This window comes from Embiotoca jacksoni, unplaced genomic scaffold (assembly GCF_022577435.1).
Source record: "Embiotoca jacksoni isolate LCO1_2020_lvr unplaced genomic scaffold, fEmbJac1.0.p SCAF_10, whole genome shotgun sequence".
Taxonomy (NCBI): domain Eukaryota; kingdom Metazoa; phylum Chordata; class Actinopteri; family Embiotocidae; genus Embiotoca; species Embiotoca jacksoni.
This window is the reverse complement of record NW_027185230.1, coordinates 6,243,909-6,265,866: the sequence shown is the minus strand read 5'-3', so window position 1 is coordinate 6,265,866 and position 21,958 is coordinate 6,243,909. Positions and strand designations below refer to the sequence as shown.

The following is a 21,958-nucleotide window of genomic DNA, read 5'->3' as shown; positions in this document are numbered from 1 at the left end:
ATAGTGTCAAACTCTTGCTTTAAATAGAGAGTACGGTGTACAAAGTGGATATATGCAGGTAATTTCAGTTTGGTCACATCAGGTTGTTTGGGATCGGATGCAGCTGAAATCTACATCCTCTCAAACCTGACTGGGAAATCACTGACAGCTTTGCACTGAGCAAAGTTAATGTTGCTTCAATTAGCCCCAAATCTGTTAGCACATTAGTTCAGAGGACATTTTGAGGAATGTCTGAACAAACATCTGGAAAAAAAAGTTTCTAAAAAAGTTCCAGATTTCGTCCACTGGTCCATGTAAAACACCAAAAATGTGTTGTTTTTAAAAGTTATCTCCAACTTTAAAAGTGGATTTTTCTTATGATCAATGGTCTGTTTTTAAATAATATAATTATAGTTCTTGTATCAGGGATATGATATTATATTAGACCCTTGTCAAAGACATTATGCCACAGTAGGTACAACCTAGGTGTACTTAATACCATTTTCTAGGCCTGTATCTAACTTACAGTCTGTGTTCCTGTTCCAACTTCCTGTATTTTCTTTGCAGAGCTGCTGTTTTGTAATTTCCACAAAAGAAGATTTGGTTCATGTTTCTGATTGTTCGATGAACACTAACAGACTGGTACCTGATTTTTCTTTAATACTCACTTCATCTTTAGATATAGTGACAAGCACCAGAAACTCGTCCACCAAACTTTTGACAATTCAGATAACAGATTTTAATTGAGCCATTGCACTCAATTTCCTTTTATTTAGTCAATTAACTCTTTTATGGCTCACTACTTCCTGTGTGCTTTAAAAAAAAAAAAAATGCATTTTCAGATATCAGTCGTGCTGTGCTGGCAGGGAACTTGACTTTGGTTCAGACACCGGGACGGGGCAGAAAGCCCAGAATGTCAACACATAGTGATGACGTAGGGAACAGACTCTGAGGGACAGCTCTACCCAGCATCCTTTGCTCGTAGCATTTCTGCAGTGCTCATAAATATTGAAAGGTGATGAAAAAAGAGAGAGGATGCAGATTGAGGGGGAAGGAGATAGAGAGAGGGAGGGAGGTTAAAGGCGTAATGACAATAAATGAGTGGATAGCATGAGAAGCTGAGCAAATGCAGAAGTGCTCGTGACTTTAGGAGTTCAGGTTGCCTCACCCTGTCACTTTATTGTCCCTTTCTGTCTCTCTTCTTTTTTGTGCTGTAGGCAGAAATGCTGTAATGGAGTAGTAGAGGGGAAAAAAATGGGGAAGTAGAAATCATGGAGAGGAAGAACCAGGTAGAAGTGCAATTTAAAAGGGAAAATGTCCATGTCTGTTGCCTGAAAAATATTTGAGTACAAATACAATGCTGAGTAAAAATACAGAAATTGTGTGCATGTATGACACATCTGCCATCTGGGGGATTGTTCTCAAGAGGTAGTAGATTATGAAGATGGAGTGTCGACTAAGGTAAATTATTTAGCTCAAAAAGAGGTGGTGACATTGTTTCTATTTTTAACATTAGTTCCTGCCATTTTTGTTTTTTGGGTAACACAAGTAGAGATGCAAATGGTCGAGGGTGGGGACTACGAAATGCAACAAGAGCCCCTTTGGACACAACAGTTTTTCAACAATCAAACCGAAAGATGTCGAATGTTTAAACACCACCTTCATTTTTCTACTGATGGTTCTCATACGGTCTGTAAATTAATGTTTAAAAAGCCAGTATTTTAAGCTTCCTGACACATGAGATGATAACAATCAAGTGTCCCTGAATAACATCATGACGGCAGTAGGGGAGTTGTGTGAAGTTAATTATGTACACATGCATAAAATGTGTGTATATACAGCACGTGTGCAGTAAGTGTCTATTTTCTCCGATTGTCTTTTCTTTCATGAATTTGTATGCATGCTGAATTGTCCATAGCCCCCATATCAGCATGCATTATGTGTTTATGTGTGTATGAGATGTGTGTGCAGTTAAACACCAATATAACGATTAAGGAAAAGCATTCTTTGATTGTAATAGGTTGCAGAAGCAGTGGCCTGACAGAGGCTATAAATATTTCACAAGTTCTGTTTTAGCACAGAGATCAGGAAGATTCACGTTTTGATGCATCTCGTCGTTTCAGAGGGAAAGAGGAATTTGGTGCACTGCAAAATATATTCATCTTAACGAATCATTTCATCCTTTATTCCATCTTAAACTGCTGTTTTTATTTTTAAGATAAAGCGCAGCTAAGCTTCAGATGAACTTGCTTTTGTGGATGTGGATCTCTGTGTGGTCTGCTGTGTTTGGCCAGTGTTAGTTTTACTCTCAGCTTATTCCATCTATGTCTATCGGTGATGTCTGTCGTCAATATTTGTATACACTGCATTGATTTTGAGCGAACTCTTCCAGTTGATATCAAACGTCTTTATGACCCTCTCTCATTAGTAAGCTCCGTGCAGATGATTAACTTGCATGTAAACTAATCTGACGTATCACTGTTTGTCAGCCCTGAATCAGACGCAATCAGTCTTTCTTTGTGCAATCTGGAGACCTTCAGAAGGCTGCACTGCAAAGTGTGTCTTTTTTTTAACAAGTGTTTGATTTGATTCATTATTATATTTTAATTTAATTTATGACAATTGCTTAAAAATACGGTTATTACTATCTGGGCTAGATCCTTTACATTTCTGTGGTATTTTAATTTGAGTGTTCAGGCTTACATTATGTGTTTGGAGCGCCACTCCTGCCATCCATCCATCAATACCAGATCAACTTCCACTCTGTACAGCCTGCCGGACTCTGTTTGATTTTTCATTCTTGGGGCTGTGACTTCATCTTGCCAGGCGAAAGCTTGGCTTTGAATTGACCTCCACTTTCCTAAGATTGTGGCGCCATAATAATGAATTGATACAACTAATGTAATTTGCGTGTTCGATCTTTCACACTTGAAGTATTTTACTTGCAAAGTAAAGCGGTAATGTTATAAAATCCTCAAGACTGCTTATACAACCGTGGTAACGTGCAGTTCCCATGGAACATAAAAGGACCTAACGAAGCTTTCATCATTTATTGACAACATTGTATTTCATAGATACTCAAAAAATAAGATAATTTATAAGCTAAATTCAGCTGTCAGAGATTTATTTGATCTTTTTTTTTGTACATTCATCAGCATGTCCCTTGCTTAAATTATTCTGAATATCAATTTGAATTTTAAGTAAAGTATGGTAAATAATTTGATTATGTTTTTTTTTATTCAGTATTCACAGTAGATCTGTACTTTACAATATTCACCAATTCAATTTCAATTCAATTTTATTTATATAGCGCCAAATCACAACACAAGTTATTTCAGGGCACTTAACATAATAAATTCCTTGCAAACAAAAGTTTACAACATTATGGAACCCAGCAATTTAACAATTCCCATATGAGCAACAGCTGGGAGGAAAAATCTCCCCTTTAACAGGAAGAAAAAACGAAAGTGGGAAGGTAAAATATCCTTTTAACAGGAGGAAACCTCCGACAGTGCCAGGCTCAGAGGGGAGCCCATCTGCCTTGATCGGCTGAAGTGAAGGGAAAGCAGAGAGAAACATAAGGGACAGCATAGCAATACAAGACAATGAACCACTACATAGTGCTTATTCACTCATGTCCATGATCAGGTTTTATTTCTCAGACAAGTCTGATCTGGATCTGATGAAAGTGGCAATGTTACAGCTGCACTTCAGTTTTTCCAACAAGACACTGATTGGCCCAGCTGCAAGTCAGAATGACGGAATCATTTCTTGCCAAGTTGTAGTCAGACAAAACAGGACAGAGGGTGTTGTTGCTGTAACTATAAAGCAACTGGGAATTAAACTACAGAGAGTCTCGATGATGGTTTTTTAACATGATTATGCTAATCAGCGTTTTTCATGAGCTCGCTGGTCTGTCTGCCAAGACAACATTTTTCACTTACAGGCTTGTGTTGAGGGAATTGGGGAACAACTGTGGTATCATGTGGAAAAAGCAGATACGGTGCCAGTAAAATCAGAAGCGATAAATAAGGTAACTTGTTGTAATGCGTCCCTGTGCTGCAGTGCAACAATCACCTGTGCTGCTGCCAGGTGTGGATGCTTCTTTCTCTTCGTATCTGCGGTGAAAGATGTCAGGAACACTTCCACTGTTTGGGCTCAATGTCTCAGGAGATCAACTCCTGGTACTGAAACAGACTTTGGACAAAACCCCTAAGATGCAGCGTGTGGCGTTATGCGTGTTTGACACGTCTAGATTAGCTCGTAGATCTATATTCATGCACATACTTCTGCTTTTTGTTGTTGTTGTTTTTATTGTACTCATGACTTTGAAATACACTTGACAGCAGAGGCCTGCGAGGCTTGAACTGCGTTTTGTCCTGCTGACAGAGCCAGAAGATCACGTGGTACACGGAAATATAACAATGTAGAGTCCCACAGTAGGGATTTACACACAAAGCTACGCACCGTAGCTTTGTGTGTAAATCCCTACTGTGGGACTCTACATTGTTGTATTTTCTTTCTAACACTTTTTTATGTGTGTAAATGTGCTTGTGGGAATCTGTCTTCTGTGGTAGAAGTGGGTCCTTTTTTAAACCCATGAGAGTTCATTACTGTGATCCATCTCCCTCCCTGTTGGTGCCAACACTAACATACTGTGGCATATATGCTGCTATTTTTAGTTTCGGTTTGTGTTTGAAGGTAATTTGTCTTCATATGTATTCTTTTTTATCGTTATGTGAACGAGTTTCTTGTTTAATCTCACAATGACAAAGTGCCACTATTTTTCCATCGCCATAGTGATTGCGGTGACTGTCCACCATCATTTATTTCAATAGACCCATAATATACTGCTTCAACTCATACAGTGCATCACTGGTTTGAACCTGTTTAACCTCTAACCCAGCCTACAGCTCCATCTCTGTGTCTCCACTTTGAACACCATTGTTACATTGTATAAATTTGAATAGTTTTGGTTTCACATTGCAAAGAACTTTGCATAACATACCTACGTCCTGTTGTCATCACTACGTGGGCTACATCTCCTTATACTCCACATTGATTGGTTTGTTAACGGCCTTGCGTACGATTCAGTGGGATCAATGGGATCAATTCAACTGGTTTCCATTTCCAGTTGAAAGGAGATAAATTAACAAACTGATTCATTCAGTTGCCACTCTACTGTTATTATTATCGCATTACAACCAGCACCTTTTTGTGAAAATATGAAAATATGTCTTTTAGGTTTTTTTTACGTTTTTATTTCTTCAGACCAAATTACAGTAAAATACTTTTTCTCCTCTCCCCATGTGCTACTGCGGCTCATTTCTGCTCCACTTCTGGTTGTTTTCTTCTTCTATTGCAGTGGTTCCACTAATCTACACTTAGGACACACGTTTCTTTTTCTTCTTCAAATTTTGAGACACGAGTGTTTGCAAAATTTAATATATGTTGTTTCTTAGCATACAAATCATGTTAAATGGGTTTTTCTATCTTCAGGTATTCCAATAAAGTTGCTCTTAAAATAATGTAAACATACTAAGCCAATATTATTTGAGCATGAAAATAAGGCTATCATTTTATGAGTCAAATGTTTTTTGCATAATGCTCCTTAACTTCTGACGATTTCATAATAAATAAGAAAAATTATTTCAATTCTGGTTTAATAAACACGGCTTGAAACAATCCCTTGCAACAGTTGTAGTATTTAGTGTATTTCTATAAGCTCCTACCAAGTTCAGTGCGAACGAGACGAGATGCATGTTGAACTGTGCGAAGAAGTCTCAACTTGAACTGACGCAAGGACTCATTTCAAAATCAGAAGTGAAAGGAGCTGTCACTACAATAAGTACACATATCCGACATTCTGCCAATGACTTCTGTCAGAGAAGACCCACAGTACAGAAAAATCAGCAGTTGCTTCCAGCAAAGAGGTCTTGTGATATTCAGAGATTTAATGCCTGTATTCCCTCTCCCAAAATCAGGACTGCCTGCCATACAGAAAGCCTCGGTCTATCTGGAGGGAAATCTAAAAAGCTTGTATCCCATTAAAGAGTTTCTGAACACTTTCTCAGATCATTAAATCAGTCACATCGACCCGTAGAAGATTTAGACCAACAACAGCTTGTGTAGGAGTTTATATGTTGCTTTACTCAGACCCTCGTCTGTGTGATTCAATGCCCATTTTAAAAATATTTTCTCACTTTGAGTCACGAGGTGTTACTCATCTTCTTTATGTCACTTGTAACAGACCATTTGTGTGTTTTCCAGTGGATGTGCATTTACTTATGTGTGTCTTTTGAGTGTAGCCTTTCGCTTCAGTGTTCTCCGTCTCTGTATTGATATCTAAAAAAACAAAACATTTTTTTTAAACAAGCTGTATGAGGCTGCGTGACATTGTGAAAATATGTAGTCAGATTTCAGTTTGTATGAGTTGGACATACTAACATGCAGAATAAACAGTGAAGAGGAAAAGACATATCCTCCTGTGAATCGCACTCTACCAATTCAGTTAATCAACAGAAATGACGTGCAGCGCAGGCAGATTTAAGATTTAAGGCAGATGATCATAAGCTATAAGAAACACAAAGAAAATTGTTGTGTGTAAGCATTTCATTGAGAGCTGCCTCAGATCAGCACCTCGACTGACACTCAAACACACACACGCACGCACACGTACACACACACACACACACACACACACACACACACACACACACACTTCTACTTTTAACAATATCCTCTGTATATGGCAGCATGTTTGGGCTTACAGATATGAACACATCTCCCACATTTAGGCTGGACATATACTTTCTTTATATGTCGCGTGTGCCTGATGGCTGCCTCCCGTATCCTGCGTCTGTTTGGAGCGTTGGTTGTTCTCAGAAATGAACGTAGCATGCATGCATGATGCAATATATACATGACTGGTGAGGGTGGTGTGGGAGCAGTAGGGAGATGTGACCGGGTCAGGGACCTGCAAAACGAATCGGAAACAAGTCCAAGGCCATTACGTTGGTGCATGGCGGAAAATGCTGGAAAAAAACAGAATGTGGACAGTGCCGATGGCGGCGTGGTCTTTCCCCTTTCATTGTCTGAATCAGCAAAGTAGTGACCCCCTCGATTTTTGCCATGTTTATTGTTTACATTAGGCGAATCAGGATGGTCTCATGGTAACATTGTTTCTCTGGTGTGCCCTCCAGCAACACGTACAGTACAGAGGCAAGTCTGTAACCAGTAACGTGCACGACACAAACTGCTGTAAACACAAACACATGGTTCAAAAGCAAGTGCATCTCCAGCCTTAGACTGAAGTGTGAAGTTAAGTTGGAATTTTTCATTACATGTATCACATTCAAAAGTTTTTATGCATTTTCCTGTGGGAAAGTAGCAGGCGACAGTAATTTGCTTACGTGTTTGGAATTTATTCATATAATAACACAATGAATCCCTTAAAAGGTCAGTGGACGGTGTCAGTATGTATGGATACTGTATTTGTTATGTGTTTTAAGCTATGCGTTTATATAACATCGTAGCCCTGAGTGTTTCATGCTTATGAGTCTTTAAAATATGGCTACACATCGTTAACTCTGCTGCAGAATGAATGGAATCAAAGTTCAGACTTTGAAATCAAAGTCCAAATCTGGGTACTTCTGAATCCCTTGTTACATGTGTGTGACCATAATTTCAAGTATTGCGGTACACACCATGCTGCCTCGTTTGAACTGGTGTACATGCTGCTTTCTTTGTCTGTATGTCTCTGCCATTAACTGTCTGGTCTTGTCTTGGCTGGTGTGTGTTGTGTTTTAGGCTCATGTGGTTCAGCGCTGACTTCTCCATCAGGTCAGTATTGTGGCCTCTGAGAGGTTTTAGGCCAAAGCCTGACGATTTAATAACAGAGTAAACATGTTGTGTACGCTTTGCTTTTTTTCCTCTACGTTTTGTTTGTGTTTGCCCATCAGCTGCCGTGGGGTTTTTCTTCAGGCATTGCACAAATGTCACCTTTCTCACACTCCCAATGAATATTTCTACTGATTGTCACCGATGCAAACATTTCCCGCTACACAACCTTTGTTGTATCAGTAGATTTTAAAAATATTTTAGTTGAAAAGAAGTCGCTGACTTCACGATTAGATTTTATTTTTTGCATACAATTCATTTTTTTATAACATTGCACAACATTGAAGTAACTTGTTGGATTGACTTTTTTGCACTGTGGTGGTGTTAGTGTGTTGCTTTATGTACCTGTGGTGACTGTGCTCAGGAGAACTGTCGTGTTTCCTTTGTCTGTATTGTAGTCTGTGCTGTGGTCTTTAATACTTACTGTACATGTACATCTTGATTATCTTCTGTGAGTACTCTCATGGTAGGTGGTAGGTATGGTTTAAAGGCTTGTCTTATTTTTGACAAAGAGTTGAAACTGTGTCTGACATTTGTCTCAGATTGCAGACTGACCTTGGATCACTAAATAAAAAAGAAAAAGGAAACCTCCCACAAATCACTTTTTCTGGCTGACAAACACAAATTAACCACAATTAGCTTGACAGGTTTATGTTAAATTAAAAAGCCTAGCATTACAACTTTAACACCTACCTACGTACTCAAGCTTCTTTCCTTCCATCCTTCATCTTTAATAAATAAATGAAGCGTGAAGCCCACCCTCAAATGGCACAGCCCCATTTTTTAAGTAAACATTCATCCATCTACACCACAGCTGCCCAATCGCGAGCCAATTTTGGCCTGCACCTTGTTTGTTTTGGCCCACCACGGTATTTGACAAGCTCGTGCTTATTCTCCTTTTTATTAAGTGCTTTAAAGACCAAACTGTAAAACTGCAAGTTTTTGAGCTTTTGTACTGCTAAAAAATTCATAACATCAGTTTTACAGCAAGGTATAGCATAGTGCTGTTAACCTTCTCTAACCTTACATTCATTCAACTCCATTGGCCTACGTCTTATCTACGAAACATCATGGTATTGTCTCTACTGCTGTTGCTGATGTACTGTTAGTGTATCCTACGTCACAAACACGGCCTGCCAGTCGAGATGAAAGACTGAGACAGTGACACGGTGACAAAAGATGGCAAGACACCTGTTTTTGACGATAATTTCAAAAAAATTATAAAATGACTATTGCGCAGAATAAAGAGTAGTGTATTAAGTTATTCTCAAATCTTATTTAATGTAGAATGTTACTTTTCTGTAAAATGTATTACATTTTAATGAAAGCTAATTTCCCGTTATATAAACATTTATTTTTGGCCCGCAGTCCTCCATCTAGGTTCATTTTGGGCCATTTCCTAGGAAACAATTAGAGCACCTCTGATCTCGACAGTGTACAACTAGAAATGTGACAAACCCTGCACTGTTGCAGATCATATTGATTTCCCGGCTGTAAATTAGCTTAATAATCAATCAGACTGTTCCCTGTCTTACACGCATAATGCAATCCTTGGTGGCCACAGCAACCCGAGGCAATATTTTACAACATGTGGGGATAGAGTGTTCAATTAACAAATTAGGAATACATTAACAAACGTCATTAACACTCAGAAGAAACACCACAAACAGCAAAAAAGCACTGTAAAGCAGAGTGTGTGAGTCAGAGAAAGCAACAGAGAAGGAATCAGATTTAGGTAAAGGAATGTTAGAGCCTAGAGAGGGGTTTCAGTAATTTCATTATTTGGTGTAACTTACAGAATGATTGTAAATAAAGCTGAGTAGCAAAGGGAAGAATGAAAGGAAGGATGGAGGGAGGAGTTAAAAAAAAAAAAAAAAAAAAAAAAAGGAGATGAGCTGTAGAGATGGTAGTGGAGCGAGGAGGAAAATGGATTCCAGCCCGACAGCAACATAAACTGGTTTCTAGAAGGTGGTGCAAGGTTTTTCATTTTCTGCCAAATATGGTCAGCTCATGGCTCATGCTGATGTTGCTTCCGTACGCTTTTTCTGTCTCACACACACACACACACACACACACACACACACACACACACACACACACACACACACACACACACACACACCCATTCAGATTCACACAAACTGACCAGCACTCATTAAGAATTTTCTCAGATGATAAATACACATCGAAAACTGGTTCATGAGGTAGAGTGGTGTACAGTATGTAGTCGGGGGGGAAAGAGGAGGAGCTGGAGAAGGAGGAGGGATGCAGGTGGAGACTAGGATCAGTAATACGCAGCATGTTATGAACACACCATAGAAGAAGAGAAAACATCAAAGGAGGTGAATGTGAAATTTAAAATGGCTCAGCATACAGTTAATATAGACTTAGAGCATGAAACGTCATGCCAGCTTCAAAAGCTGCAGTACAGTTTGTCAAATATTGTCAAGTACCACGTCATGTGAAGGTATAAGTATACTCTATAGAAGAACCTTTATTTTTACTTGCCAGTTTTCTAAATATAGAATATTTATAAAAGGCTCTTCTTAATGTGACAGACACCAGCACAGTGGATTGTGAAGTGGGAAGGCTCCTGTCACTGACACTGACTGTTTGAAGTCCTGTCTCTCAGTTCTCTTATGCAGAGTAAAGTCTAGCTCCTCATGTTCAAAGCAAACGGACCAGATACTGACTAGATAGGACTCAGACACAGTGTCAGGATGCAAGAAGGGAAAACAATTTCGGCTAGAGAAGAAAAAAACACATCAAAGGTTACTATTGGATACAATCTTTACTTCTAGATTATATATTTATTTATCAAAATGTACCATCAGTGTTCAGGATGCCAGTTAAACATCAGATTGACGCCTACAGATTAACTGTATATCTGCATTGACTTCTGTCAAGGATACCTGTAGTAAATATAAAGTGGTTTAGTGCAAGGATGGGCATTACAAACAGAAATACAATTCGATATACGCTGGGAACTAATGTCGGTGCTTTGCTGTGGTGGATTTATATCCTAGCTCTACCTGCAGGGTTTGCACTGCACCTCATCTTCATTTATGTTTTGAAGGACTTCCACACGGAACTTTTTTTTTTTACATTCGTTGTAGTATTTGCGTGTTTCGCTTGTTCGCACCGTGGCGTCTCCTCTCACAGGGCCACACAGTTTTACCTGCAAAGCTCCGGGCGTGGCAGCAATGTGTTCTTCTTTTCCTTATGTTGTTTAATGCTGGCTGGCAGACAGCTCTTAGGTGCATCACCACCTCCCTATGAGGGACGTGATGAATCACAACCAGGCGCTGGTAAAAACAGGGAAAATCAGGAAGAACGATACTCATGTATAATTCACGTATAGTTTTTTTTTTTTTTTTATATATTTTAATGCCTATTTGAATATGAAAAAATCATGAACCATTGCTAGTTTAGTGGAAACTATTTCTGGTGTATAAAAGTCCTGTTTTTTTACCTGTCTTTTAATAAAAAAAAAAAAAAATAGATACAGTTACAGGTTTGCCATATGGCCCATTTAATGCAAGACAATTCACTGTATGCCACATGGAGAAATACATATAACGGTGATAAATGAGAGTGTAAAACACGATCGGGAGAAGGTTGTTCAACGACCAAACTATCTAATTTCTTTGTTAGATAAAAGCTGATGCAGTTCTTGGTTCACAGAAACAGAGAACATTGCGAGAGAGATGTGAGAAGAGAAAGGGGGAAAAAAATGACTCGGTGCTTTGAAAAGGGCAGGCGTATCCTTCAGCATTTCAGTATAATTAAACCACTTGGGGATAACAGTTCAAACGGATACATAAGTGACAGGGGTGGAGAGGGGGGTCAAGAGTCCACTACACCACGTGGCGTTTCTCTCTTCAGGGCATTGGAAGCATCTCATTGTGCAGGTCAGCTGGATTACGCGATGGGCTGATGAATGAATTCGGAAGTGGGCGTACAAACACCGAGACACAAACCGCAGGAGCTTTCCTGCCGCAGATCAGAGGGGCAGACAGCGGGGCTCGTGGCGGAGTGCGCTATGAACGCCTGCCAAAGTCACGGTGTGGGCGTTACTCCACTGTGAGGAGTCTGACATTTTAAGCCTCCTGCAGAGGGGCAGGAGAGCCAATGAATGTACAACTGGATCATATTTCCAGCAGAATGCCTTGCGTCTTACCTTGAAGTGATGTTATGACGTTATAATGGATTAAGATAACCTAACTGGGGCTTTCAGTATAACCTCACCCTGATATCAAGAACGTCTGGATGATGTTGGAGGGACAGTAAATATTGAGCATGTAGCTGTGTATATTTATAGCATTTGTGCACAGCTCAGATCTGTTTATGTTGGTACAAATGCGCAGTTTTTGGTCTTTATCTTAACTTTGGTGATGAACAAGGAATGAATATGTTTTTGTCTTGAACAGTATGTCTATAATTACACAAGAGATTTGCTGATCCTCCTCTCCTCTTTGTTCATTGCAGGCCGATGCAGCCACCAGCTTTCTGCGTGCAGCTCGTTCAGGGAACCTGGACAAGGCTCTGGATCACATGAAGAATGGAATTGACATCAACATAGCTAATCAAGTAAGGAGGTTTTCTGTCAACTCACGAGAGCAGTTGTCAGAAATGTTTGTGTGTTTATGTGTCAGTGGGAGTAAAACAAAAAGAAAAAAAAGATGCCACCCACAGATTTCAATTAAGAAAACACCAAATTAAATTGTGGCTTCCAACAGCATCAATTACAATGTTTAGTCAGGATTCACAGTACTTAACGAATATAGCAGCCGGCAGAGCAGTAACTTATCTGAGCACACTAAATTGAAATGTATTTTTGTTGTTTTTGTTGAAAAACCTAACTAAAGGTGTTTTTTTTCAATGGCATTTCTTCCTCCTGTGTTTTTACCATGACTGGTTGCACACTGATAACTGTGTTGATCTTTTGATTTACATGAAAAACTAGTGGCAGGATGCAACAAGTCTACATGCTCTTGGGAGGAAAACAACCACACCAGTAAATTAACTTAGACTCGTACATACTGCAGTTTAATAACAATACCTTTCACTAAACCAAGGACGAGTTGGCATTGAAGCAATTACATTTTTAGTAAGTTACGAAAAGTGAAAGAGTACTGCTATGCACATAAAGGCAGCAAAACAAAGGAAGGAGAACCTGCTCTAGCTGGGAATGTTTCTCTGGAGAAATTTCTACCAGTAAAGGTCAAGATTATATTTTTTATATTGGAGGGCAGAAATTCATGATAGTTTATTTGATTTTTTTTTTTTCCTTGAAACCAACCTCCAACTCATTCACTTCTTGCCCAGGGGCAACATATTGGGAAAGGTTTTGTGTGGTTACACTGGTCCTTTTGTTTAGTACCTTTCTGGATACCTTTTGTTTTGAGCATAAAGTATCACACTATGAGAGTCACTGCTGTCTTTGGGATAATACATGTGAGTATTACCTGCTGTTAATATTTTTGCTGAGACCATGACAGGCAAAAAGTAATATATTTTTTAGTTTAGTTTTCAGTACTTAATACACAGTAATTAGACTGAACCAAGTAATAATGGGTATTTCTGGATAAGAGTATGACATAGGTCTAAATTCTGCCAGCAAAATATTTAAATCGTTACGATAGTGAATTATGTTTCATACACTGGATGAGTGGTTAGTTTTATCTACCCAGGGAACTCACAACTGAAGCGTTTAATTGTAAATAGAAATAAATGAAAACACTGCTGAAGTCATAAAGGTTTTTGCCTCTTCCAGAATTGTCTGTGTGGATCTCTGTCTCACCACACTGCGGGAAAGATAAAGGCTTCCCTCTCATAAGAGGGTCATGATTATGAAACAGGCTGAATGATGTATGGTACTTAGAAACTTCCTTTTTATTCCACTGAGAGAACAAACTGTACAGAGTTTGGTCTTTAGAGGAAGACTTGAACGCACCAAATACAGTAATTTGGCAGTAATTCTCAATGGAGCGCTGTTTTGCAGAATCAGCAAAGGATGTAAAATAAAAGACCAAAAAGAAAATTAAAAATTCATGACTCCTCAGACCCCCCCGATTCTCTGTCTTTGTGTAAAGTAGTGTGCATAAATAATTAAGCATATTGGATTTTAGTTCTCCTCAATCTCCAGCCCTACTGTCTGCTCTCTTACCTCTTGTTGCATCATGATCATACACAACAAACCAGACAATTGAATATCTTAAGGTATAAATGTGTGTAGTTTGGAGACATGTAAGCGAGTTTGTTGTTATATCCAGGGAGGTTGTGGGTGGGATGATGATTGGTGAATGAATGGACCAGTGCTTTTATACACAGACAAAACACTGCCACTCAGAATGAACGCCAACTCCCCCAATATGTATCGTACTACAGATGCATGATACACACATGCACCAGAGAGGGAGATACAGAAGAGAGATGAAATAACAGGATATTTTGCACTGTTAATATCTTTATATAAAGATTGTAATCAGCCAAATACTTACTATTGATAACATCTACAGTAATTTAAGTTCATACCCACAACTGTAATCAATTGTCTAAAGGCCTTAAATGTGATTTTTTTTTTTTTTTCTAGGATTCACCTCATGTCCTCATGCTTTTTCTTTTTCTTTTTAGTTTTTTTTTGTTTACTATTAAATTGATGGCTTTTTGCTCAGGACTGAGGCAAGAGCAATGATGGTATTTTTCTTAGATTGTGCACCAATAACCTGTCCTTGCTATAGCTACAAGCCTACACGCTGTTCTCTCTGTCTGTCACCCTCTATCTGGCTTCACCCGTATGTATTTAGATATCTATACCTCCCATTACTGTGCTTAGCTGTATGATTGTGTATGCAGAAGAAATATATAAGTCTAGGTGTTTGGGGGAAAAGTGTATCGACTTCAGTCACTTGTGGACCCAGCTGAAATTCACGCAACGCATTTAACAGTGTGTGTAACTGCCCTTGATGCACCCTGTGCTTCCCATCGCTGTGCGCATGCTCGCTGGGAGATGGTGCTACCCATTTGAATTGAGTGACACTGCAGTATGATGAGAGGCCTGAGAGCGGTGCGGATCTCTGAGACTCCTGGTGGCCAGATTGGCTACAACAGGCGGGCCGCAGCTGAGACTCCACTGATCCGATATGTAGCCAGGCACACAACCAGACAGAAAGACGGACATGCTGAGATAAACACACACACACACACACACACACACACACACACACACACACACACACACACACACACACACACACACACACACACACACACCGTCCCCCCATCCCCGCTCTTCTGCTTACTCATCAGTCTCATCAGGTCGCTCATTTTGTCAGAACTGAGTCCTCATGCTGTCGCTGTGGGTTTATCAGTTATTTATAGAGCTACAGTAACTAGACGAGTGATGTTCTGCACAGCTGGAGAAAATGGGTTTGTGTTGCAAGAAGGGGCATAAGACTGAAGGATACAGTTTGTCTCCTTTGTTCACGCTCCCTGAATTTCCATCAGTGAAGTGTACGATGGAGGGTGAGCTTGGGAAACACACATTGTACTGCATGAATAGCAAATGTACGGCAAGTTTAAAAGGTCAGGAGAGACTTTAGTGTCAAAGGCTGTGGCCAAGACCACTTATCATGAAGGCCAACAAGAGGACAAGAACTAGGGTGGTCACTGATGGCCTTGTACGTGTGATAAGAATAATCCTGATTATTAATGTGTTTCTTATACTATTACTAAAACAAAAAAAAAAATACATAAACATAAATTTAAAGCCTGCATAAAGTAGAAATCTTTTTTTTTTTTCAAGTTCTTTTTTATAAGTGCTGAAGGCGCTGAAACCGATTCCGGTGTTTGGAGATGACTCTACCATTTTAGCCCCGCCGAAAAAAATCCTAAACTAAAAAATTATGAAAAACAATTTAACGCTTTAACTTCACAATTCAATGGGTTTCACTCTTTTCACGTTTTCAAAAGGACTTAATTTCTAACATTTATAATTTGCCTAGAAGCAAATCTGTTAATTTACTTTCCACAGTCTTCAAGGAAAAATAGATTCGATTATTAGAAATAGATTATTACGATAAATTATTAGTCATTTGATGTGATTTGGTAACAACATTTCAGGGAATATTTAATCCCACATGTTTGTTCTGTTCTACTTCTAATGTAACGGAATCTCTCTGTTTCCTCCCTAAGAACGGTCTGAACGGGTTACACCTGGCCTCTAAAGAAGGTCACGTCAAAATGATGTTGGAGCTACTCCATTCTGGCATTGAGCTGGAAACGACCACCAAGGTAGGCTCTGCTCTGTTGTTCTCTCTGACTTGAACTGCTTTGCATTCCCAATACAAGTGTTAACTTTAGCTACTGTAGCCCAGGGCTAGTTCAGTTGAATTTCAGCTCCATAGCTCACTGCAGCTCTGAGCTAAAGTAGCACTTGTAACCACAAAAACTGATGCAACTTTATATGTGATGACACAAGCCTCTTTGCTGGCAATCAGAAATATTTCCGGGGGTTCGACCTAGCACACTAGCCGTTTTGGGCACCACCTAAACCCAATGAATGTAGATCTAGTGGTTGTAGTTGTTCCCCAGCAGACTTTGTCTCTAAGCTTTTTGGGTGTTTCACTATTATCTGCTCTAGCTTATCCAGATTTTTTTTTTAAATATATTTTCTCGATCAATTAAGTAATTAATAGTAAAATAAAATTAAAATAAAATCTCCCCCAAAAATATCTAAGGCTTCCACAAGCTTAAGAAAAACACTGGAAATGTATATATAAATGCAATATTGGAAAAGCTTGTAGGTTTAGCATAATTTAATCTGCACTGACTCACCAGAACTGGATGATTTACATTTTTGACAAAGCTGTGTAGCGTAAATATTCTTTATAGGGCTTTTGGTGTCATAAGAGACATAGAAAGCTTGTGTTTATAGTCAGTCCTCTGATCTCTCACTCACATATGTGGGTTTCTGATTATTAAAAAAAAAAAACTGTTTGAGGAACAAGTTAAAGAAATTGTCCAGTTTTCATACACATAATGTCATGACCTCAAATACTTTGTGCAGGCTCTTTCTCTTTACTGAGAACGTTTTCACTAATTCATAGTAAAACATGTACAGTATGTGCAACGTTTCTGCAAATTTGTACCTGCCTTGTGCTCCTTTAAAGCTCTTTCCTACTTTCAAACATATGCAGGTTGCTTATGTATTTGTAATTGTTTTATGTTTCTGCTGCAGATATTCTTTGCCTTCGCTGACAACTAAATGAGCTAAATGCCTTCAATGTAAATATGAGTGAAACCGTGCTGCTTTCTTCATCAGTTTCTACCTTACATACAGTATGCTGGATGCATTTCAGCGTTGAGTTCTCAGTGCAGAGAATTAGGCCATTGGGCTGCAATAATTGTCCTCTCATTCCCTTTAATTTTCTTCTCTCACCTTCTGTGTGCTTTTGTGTGCGACCTCTAGAAAGGGAACACTGCTCTCCATATCGCAGCGCTGGCAGGGCAGGAGAAAGTGGTGGCTGAGCTCGTCAACTACGGTGCCAACGTTAATGCCCAGTCACATGTGAGTCACAGCAAGCTGTGACTAAGAAAAGAATGGATGAGGAAGTGTGACAAGTCTGTGTGTGTGTGTGTGTGTGTGTGTGTGTGTGTGTGTGTGTGTGTGTGTGTGTGTGTGTGTGTGTGTGTGTATCTATGCATTTGGGCCTTTTTGTCTGTCTCATGTATGTGAAGAGTTTTAACATCTCCATATGCTTGTATATAGTATCGGTACAGACGTGTGCATGTGTGTGTCCTTGTAAAGATAAACCCCACGTTAATTATTTATTTCTCGTATCTCGTATCCGTGTACAGAACAGTGCAAATATAAATGGCACTAAAAGTCAAATGAGGATTTTTTTCAAAAATACCAACCACGAACAGTTTTATTCATCATTTAACCTGCTACAAAGTGCAGTAAACAGAAAGACATGATCTTAACATCATGGAGCACTGACTCTATGTTGTCAGGATCAGGGCTCTGTGGGGGGGGCCATGAAAATAATTATTTACGATTTTGGCGGTATATTTTTAATCATTGTACATAACGGCTCACTGATAGTACTGCCCCACTGAGCACAGGCGCACCCAAAAGACGGCAGTTTTTAACATCTTTCTTGACGTTCAGATGACGTCCACTGAGGAGCCTGAATAATATTGAACCCATCTCGGACATTTGGTGGACGTCCAAACAGGTCCTACTCAGACATTCAGATATTGAATCCGTTTTGGACGTCCACCAGATGTAAAGAAGTGGGTCACATCTGGCCGACGTCATACATGAACATGAACGTCTTGTGTTTTCTGGGGCATGATGGATAAGAATCTACACATTCAGGGTAACTAAAACCTTTGCTCAGTGCTGTATGCCTGCAGATGTGTGTGTGTGTCTGTCTTCTTGTAATCCGGGTTGAGGGCCATGTTAGTGTCTTGTGTGTTTCGGTATTTGTAATAATGTATTTCTTCCCCAACAGAAAGGGTTCAGTCCGCTCTACATGGCAGCACAGGAGAACCACTTAGAGGTGGTCAAGTTCCTGCTCGAGAACGGAGCCAATCAAAGTCTCCCAACTGAGGTACGAGTGCCTCTTCATTGTTTTTTCAGCCGCACTGATGACGAGTAATTACCTATAACATCAGAGGTTTTGCATGAAAGATACTGTCAGAAACTCAACTGTCTGCAGGTCCTGTTTCCACTAAAGTCAGCTATTGTCCCAATGAGAACGAGTTCAGTAAAGTAAAACGCTGCAAACAAAAGTGTTTGTTGCAGAGGGCACAAATAGCGATTTACATCAGAGGGGTGGGAGTTAAAAAAGAGGTTGGTCTATTACTGAGTGCAAGTGGTATCAAGCAAATTTACTGCAAATGCCAAAGCTGTCATTTGTGACAGTTATAATTATGAACAAACATGACGGGATCATTATCTGGTGGACACAAATTTCCCTTTGTTTGTTATGTAACAGTGACATTTTTGACATCATCTCCATTCAGTTTTTTGTTCCCGGACTCTTTTTCTTTTTGTACCGTAGTCGTGCTCGCTCACCTCTTAATACCTCAGCAATTATCGGCCCAAGATAAAATTCTGCCACTGTTTTCGAACGACATCAACCCGTTCTGAATTAAGTTTGAAAGCACAATAGCCCCACAATTCAAAGGTTGTAAACCATTTTATAATAATGCCAGAGAAACAATGCTTCCTTACTATGTAAGAGTAATAAAAAAAAGACTGTGTACACAGCAAAACAGTAGTTCCTTGTCATTTTAAGGGCACACAGTTGAATCACTATATGCTGCACACTATTTTCACCTGATAACAAACAAAATGCTTTTAAAATATCCTTCAATTGACGGTCCTGATCTGCCCACCTTCTCCTCTTCTTCCTCTCATCTCTTCGTCGTCCTCTTCTTCAGGATGGCTTCACTCCCCTCGCAGTGGCCCTCCAGCAGGGCCATGAAAACGTTGTGGCGCTGCTCATCAACTACGGCACCAAGGGCAAAGTCCGTCTGCCCGCACTGCACATCTCAGCACGAAACGACGACACACGCACCGCCGCAGTGCTCCTGCAGAACGACCCCAACCCCGACGTACTCAGCAAGGTGTGCATTCACTGAGACTGTGTGTGTTGCTGGGATGGTTCACTTGACAGTGCAGTCTGAAAGAAAAATACAAAAATAGGTTGCAGCAGCATAAAAATATACAGGAATGACAGCAATATGTGTTTATATGAATTAAACAAACACTTGTTTCAGTCTCTAAACAAATAAAGGAAAATAGGTAGATGCTGCAGCTTTCTTAACTTTCACGATTACTAAATTACAAATATAGTTTGTTATGAAAATAACAGTAAATGTAAATTCTTCTGTCTTTTTATATTTTCTTTCTGCTCTGAATTGTTGTGTGTTATCTGCATCGTGCACTTTATATCCTCGTTGTTAGTAGGGATATAGACAGATATTAAAAGTCCTTATCTCGCATGTTGTGTCTCTTCCTCTGTAGACGGGTTTCACACCTCTCCATATTGCAGCTCACTATGAAAATATGAGTGTAGCCCAGCTTCTGCTGAACAGAGGAGCCAATGTAAACTTCACCCCCAAGGTCAGTTTATCTCAGAAACGGACATACATTTTTTTCTATATAATTATATTCATACACCAGCCTCTATTATACCTTTGCCTTGACTTTAGAGATGCCCTGATTACAGATGGTGACGCATCTGACTTATTTATTGCCCCTGCTTCTCTAGAATGGCATCACGCCCCTTCATATAGCCTCCAGGAGGGGCAACGTGATGATGGTCAGACTACTGCTGGACAGAGGAGCACAGATTGATGCCAAAACTAAGGTAGTGTACTGTTCAGCTCCACTGTAATCTGCACTAATCAGCTGTGTTATCTGACGCTCTGAGTCTGGCCTTTTGTTGCATACAGTAAGCATGGTTAATACCCTCTCAGATGATTTTGCTCATTTCTGTATCTGGTGTTGTTTAATGGCTTTCCATTTCCCCTCTCGTTCTGGACTCGTCTCTTTGCAGGACGAGCTGACGCCTCTCCACTGCGCCGCCAGGAATGGTCACGTTCGCATTATTGAGATCCTGCTGGAACACGGTGCTCCCATCCAGGCTAAAACCAAGGTAGATTTTAATGACATGCTGTGATCACTGTGCCTGTGTTAATGCCTCTACAGCTTGTAATCAACGCTGATCATTAAGGTTTCCTGTTGGGAATCTTTCCCATGAAATTAATTACAGCTATCAGACAGTCACTGAAAGTTAAGAAATAACCAATTTGTGAGAAACTTAGACACACTTTCATCCAACTTCGGCAAATTAGCTAACATCCAATATGCATGTTCTGTTTACTGAGCATCCTGCATACATCTGAGCCTCATTGGCTTTCGATGTCCATATTTAGCAGATATTATTGCCGCAAGATTATCTGCACGTAATTGTAGCACACTGACTTGATTCTATCCACTCTGGACTCATCAGTAACTCAGTCCAGATACTCAGTCAAGGACTGTTTTTTTGGGCAATAGTGAGAAGTCTGTCTCATGTCTCCTCCACCTTCTCTTTGCTGTTATTTCTCCCGCCCCACAGAACGGTCTGTCCCCGATCCACATGTCAGCTCAGGGGGATCACATGGACTGCGTCAGGCAGCTCCTGCAATACAACGCCGAAATCGATGACATCACACTGGACCATTTAACCCCTCTTCATGTAGCAGCCCACTGTGGTCACCATCGCATGGCCAAAGTTCTCCTGGACAAAGGGGCCAAAGCCAACGCACGTGCTCTGGTGAGTACCTTATGTTTTGGGGATGTTTTTTGGTAAAAAAAAAATTCTTTCCAGATTATTTTAAAACAAAAAAGATTTAAGGTCATCAAGTTGGATCAAATGACAAATGACAGCACATTCTTTGTGATCTTCATGGTGTAAGGAACGACATTTTTGTGTAAGGCACTTTGAATGTTCTTGATGTTTAAAAGGTGAAATAAATTCAGGTCACTTAGCTTTGCCTTTCCTTTTTTTAATTATTTTTAAAGTTGAGGTCTTAACAAATTCATAGATTTCTATTCTATATTATCCACTTTGGAATTTTGCTTTCATGTAGCTTTTTTTTTTTTTTTTTTTTTTTTTTTTTTTTTTTTTTTTACATATGGAGATATTTGTAAATTATATCACTGTAGAAAGAATAAAAAGCAATTTAAAAAACAAAAATCATAATCACCATTGCCTCATTGTTCACATGTTTAGTTCTGAACTATTCTCTCTTGTGTCTCCAGAATGGCTTCACACCTCTCCATATTGCTTGCAAGAAGAACCACATGCGGTCCATGGACCTGCTGCTTAAGCACTCTGCTTCCTTAGAAGCTGTCACTGAGGTGAGACGACGTGACCATGAGGGAAAATCCTGAAAATGAACAAATGTCCACTCTGACGTAAACGTTTTCCCCCAAGAGGAACTCATAAAGAACTTTGTTTTTGTCTCTAGTTTCTGTCTCGTATTGGAGGTGCAGCGGTGGTCGAACTTGTGTGTT

The 21,958-nt window shown here is 39.6% G+C and overlaps 1 protein-coding gene across 11 annotated transcripts in view; it reads left to right on the top strand.

Annotated features, from left to right (window-relative positions):
* The window catches only part of ank1b (ankyrin 1, erythrocytic b), an 81,172-nt gene that overhangs the window by 22,541 nt on the left and 36,673 nt on the right, over positions 1-21,958 (top strand). For all 11 annotated transcript variants that reach the window (XR_011178927.1, XR_011178936.1, XR_011178929.1 and 8 more), the window contains exons 2-11: positions 12,367-12,468; positions 16,075-16,173; positions 17,351-17,449; positions 18,399-18,497; positions 19,333-19,518; positions 19,919-20,017; positions 20,166-20,264; positions 20,454-20,552; positions 21,018-21,215; positions 21,704-21,802. Coding sequence is in view for 5 of the 11 variants with exons in the window: in XM_069162869.1 (XP_069018970.1) it covers positions 12,367-12,468; positions 16,075-16,173; positions 17,351-17,449; positions 18,399-18,497; positions 19,333-19,518; positions 19,919-20,017; positions 20,166-20,264; positions 20,454-20,552; positions 21,018-21,215; positions 21,704-21,802 (1,179 nt within the window). In the remaining 6 variants the exon portion in view is untranslated. The remainder of the gene's footprint in view (positions 1-12,366; positions 12,469-16,074; positions 16,174-17,350; positions 17,450-18,398; positions 18,498-19,332; positions 19,519-19,918; positions 20,018-20,165; positions 20,265-20,453; positions 20,553-21,017; positions 21,216-21,703; positions 21,803-21,958) is intronic.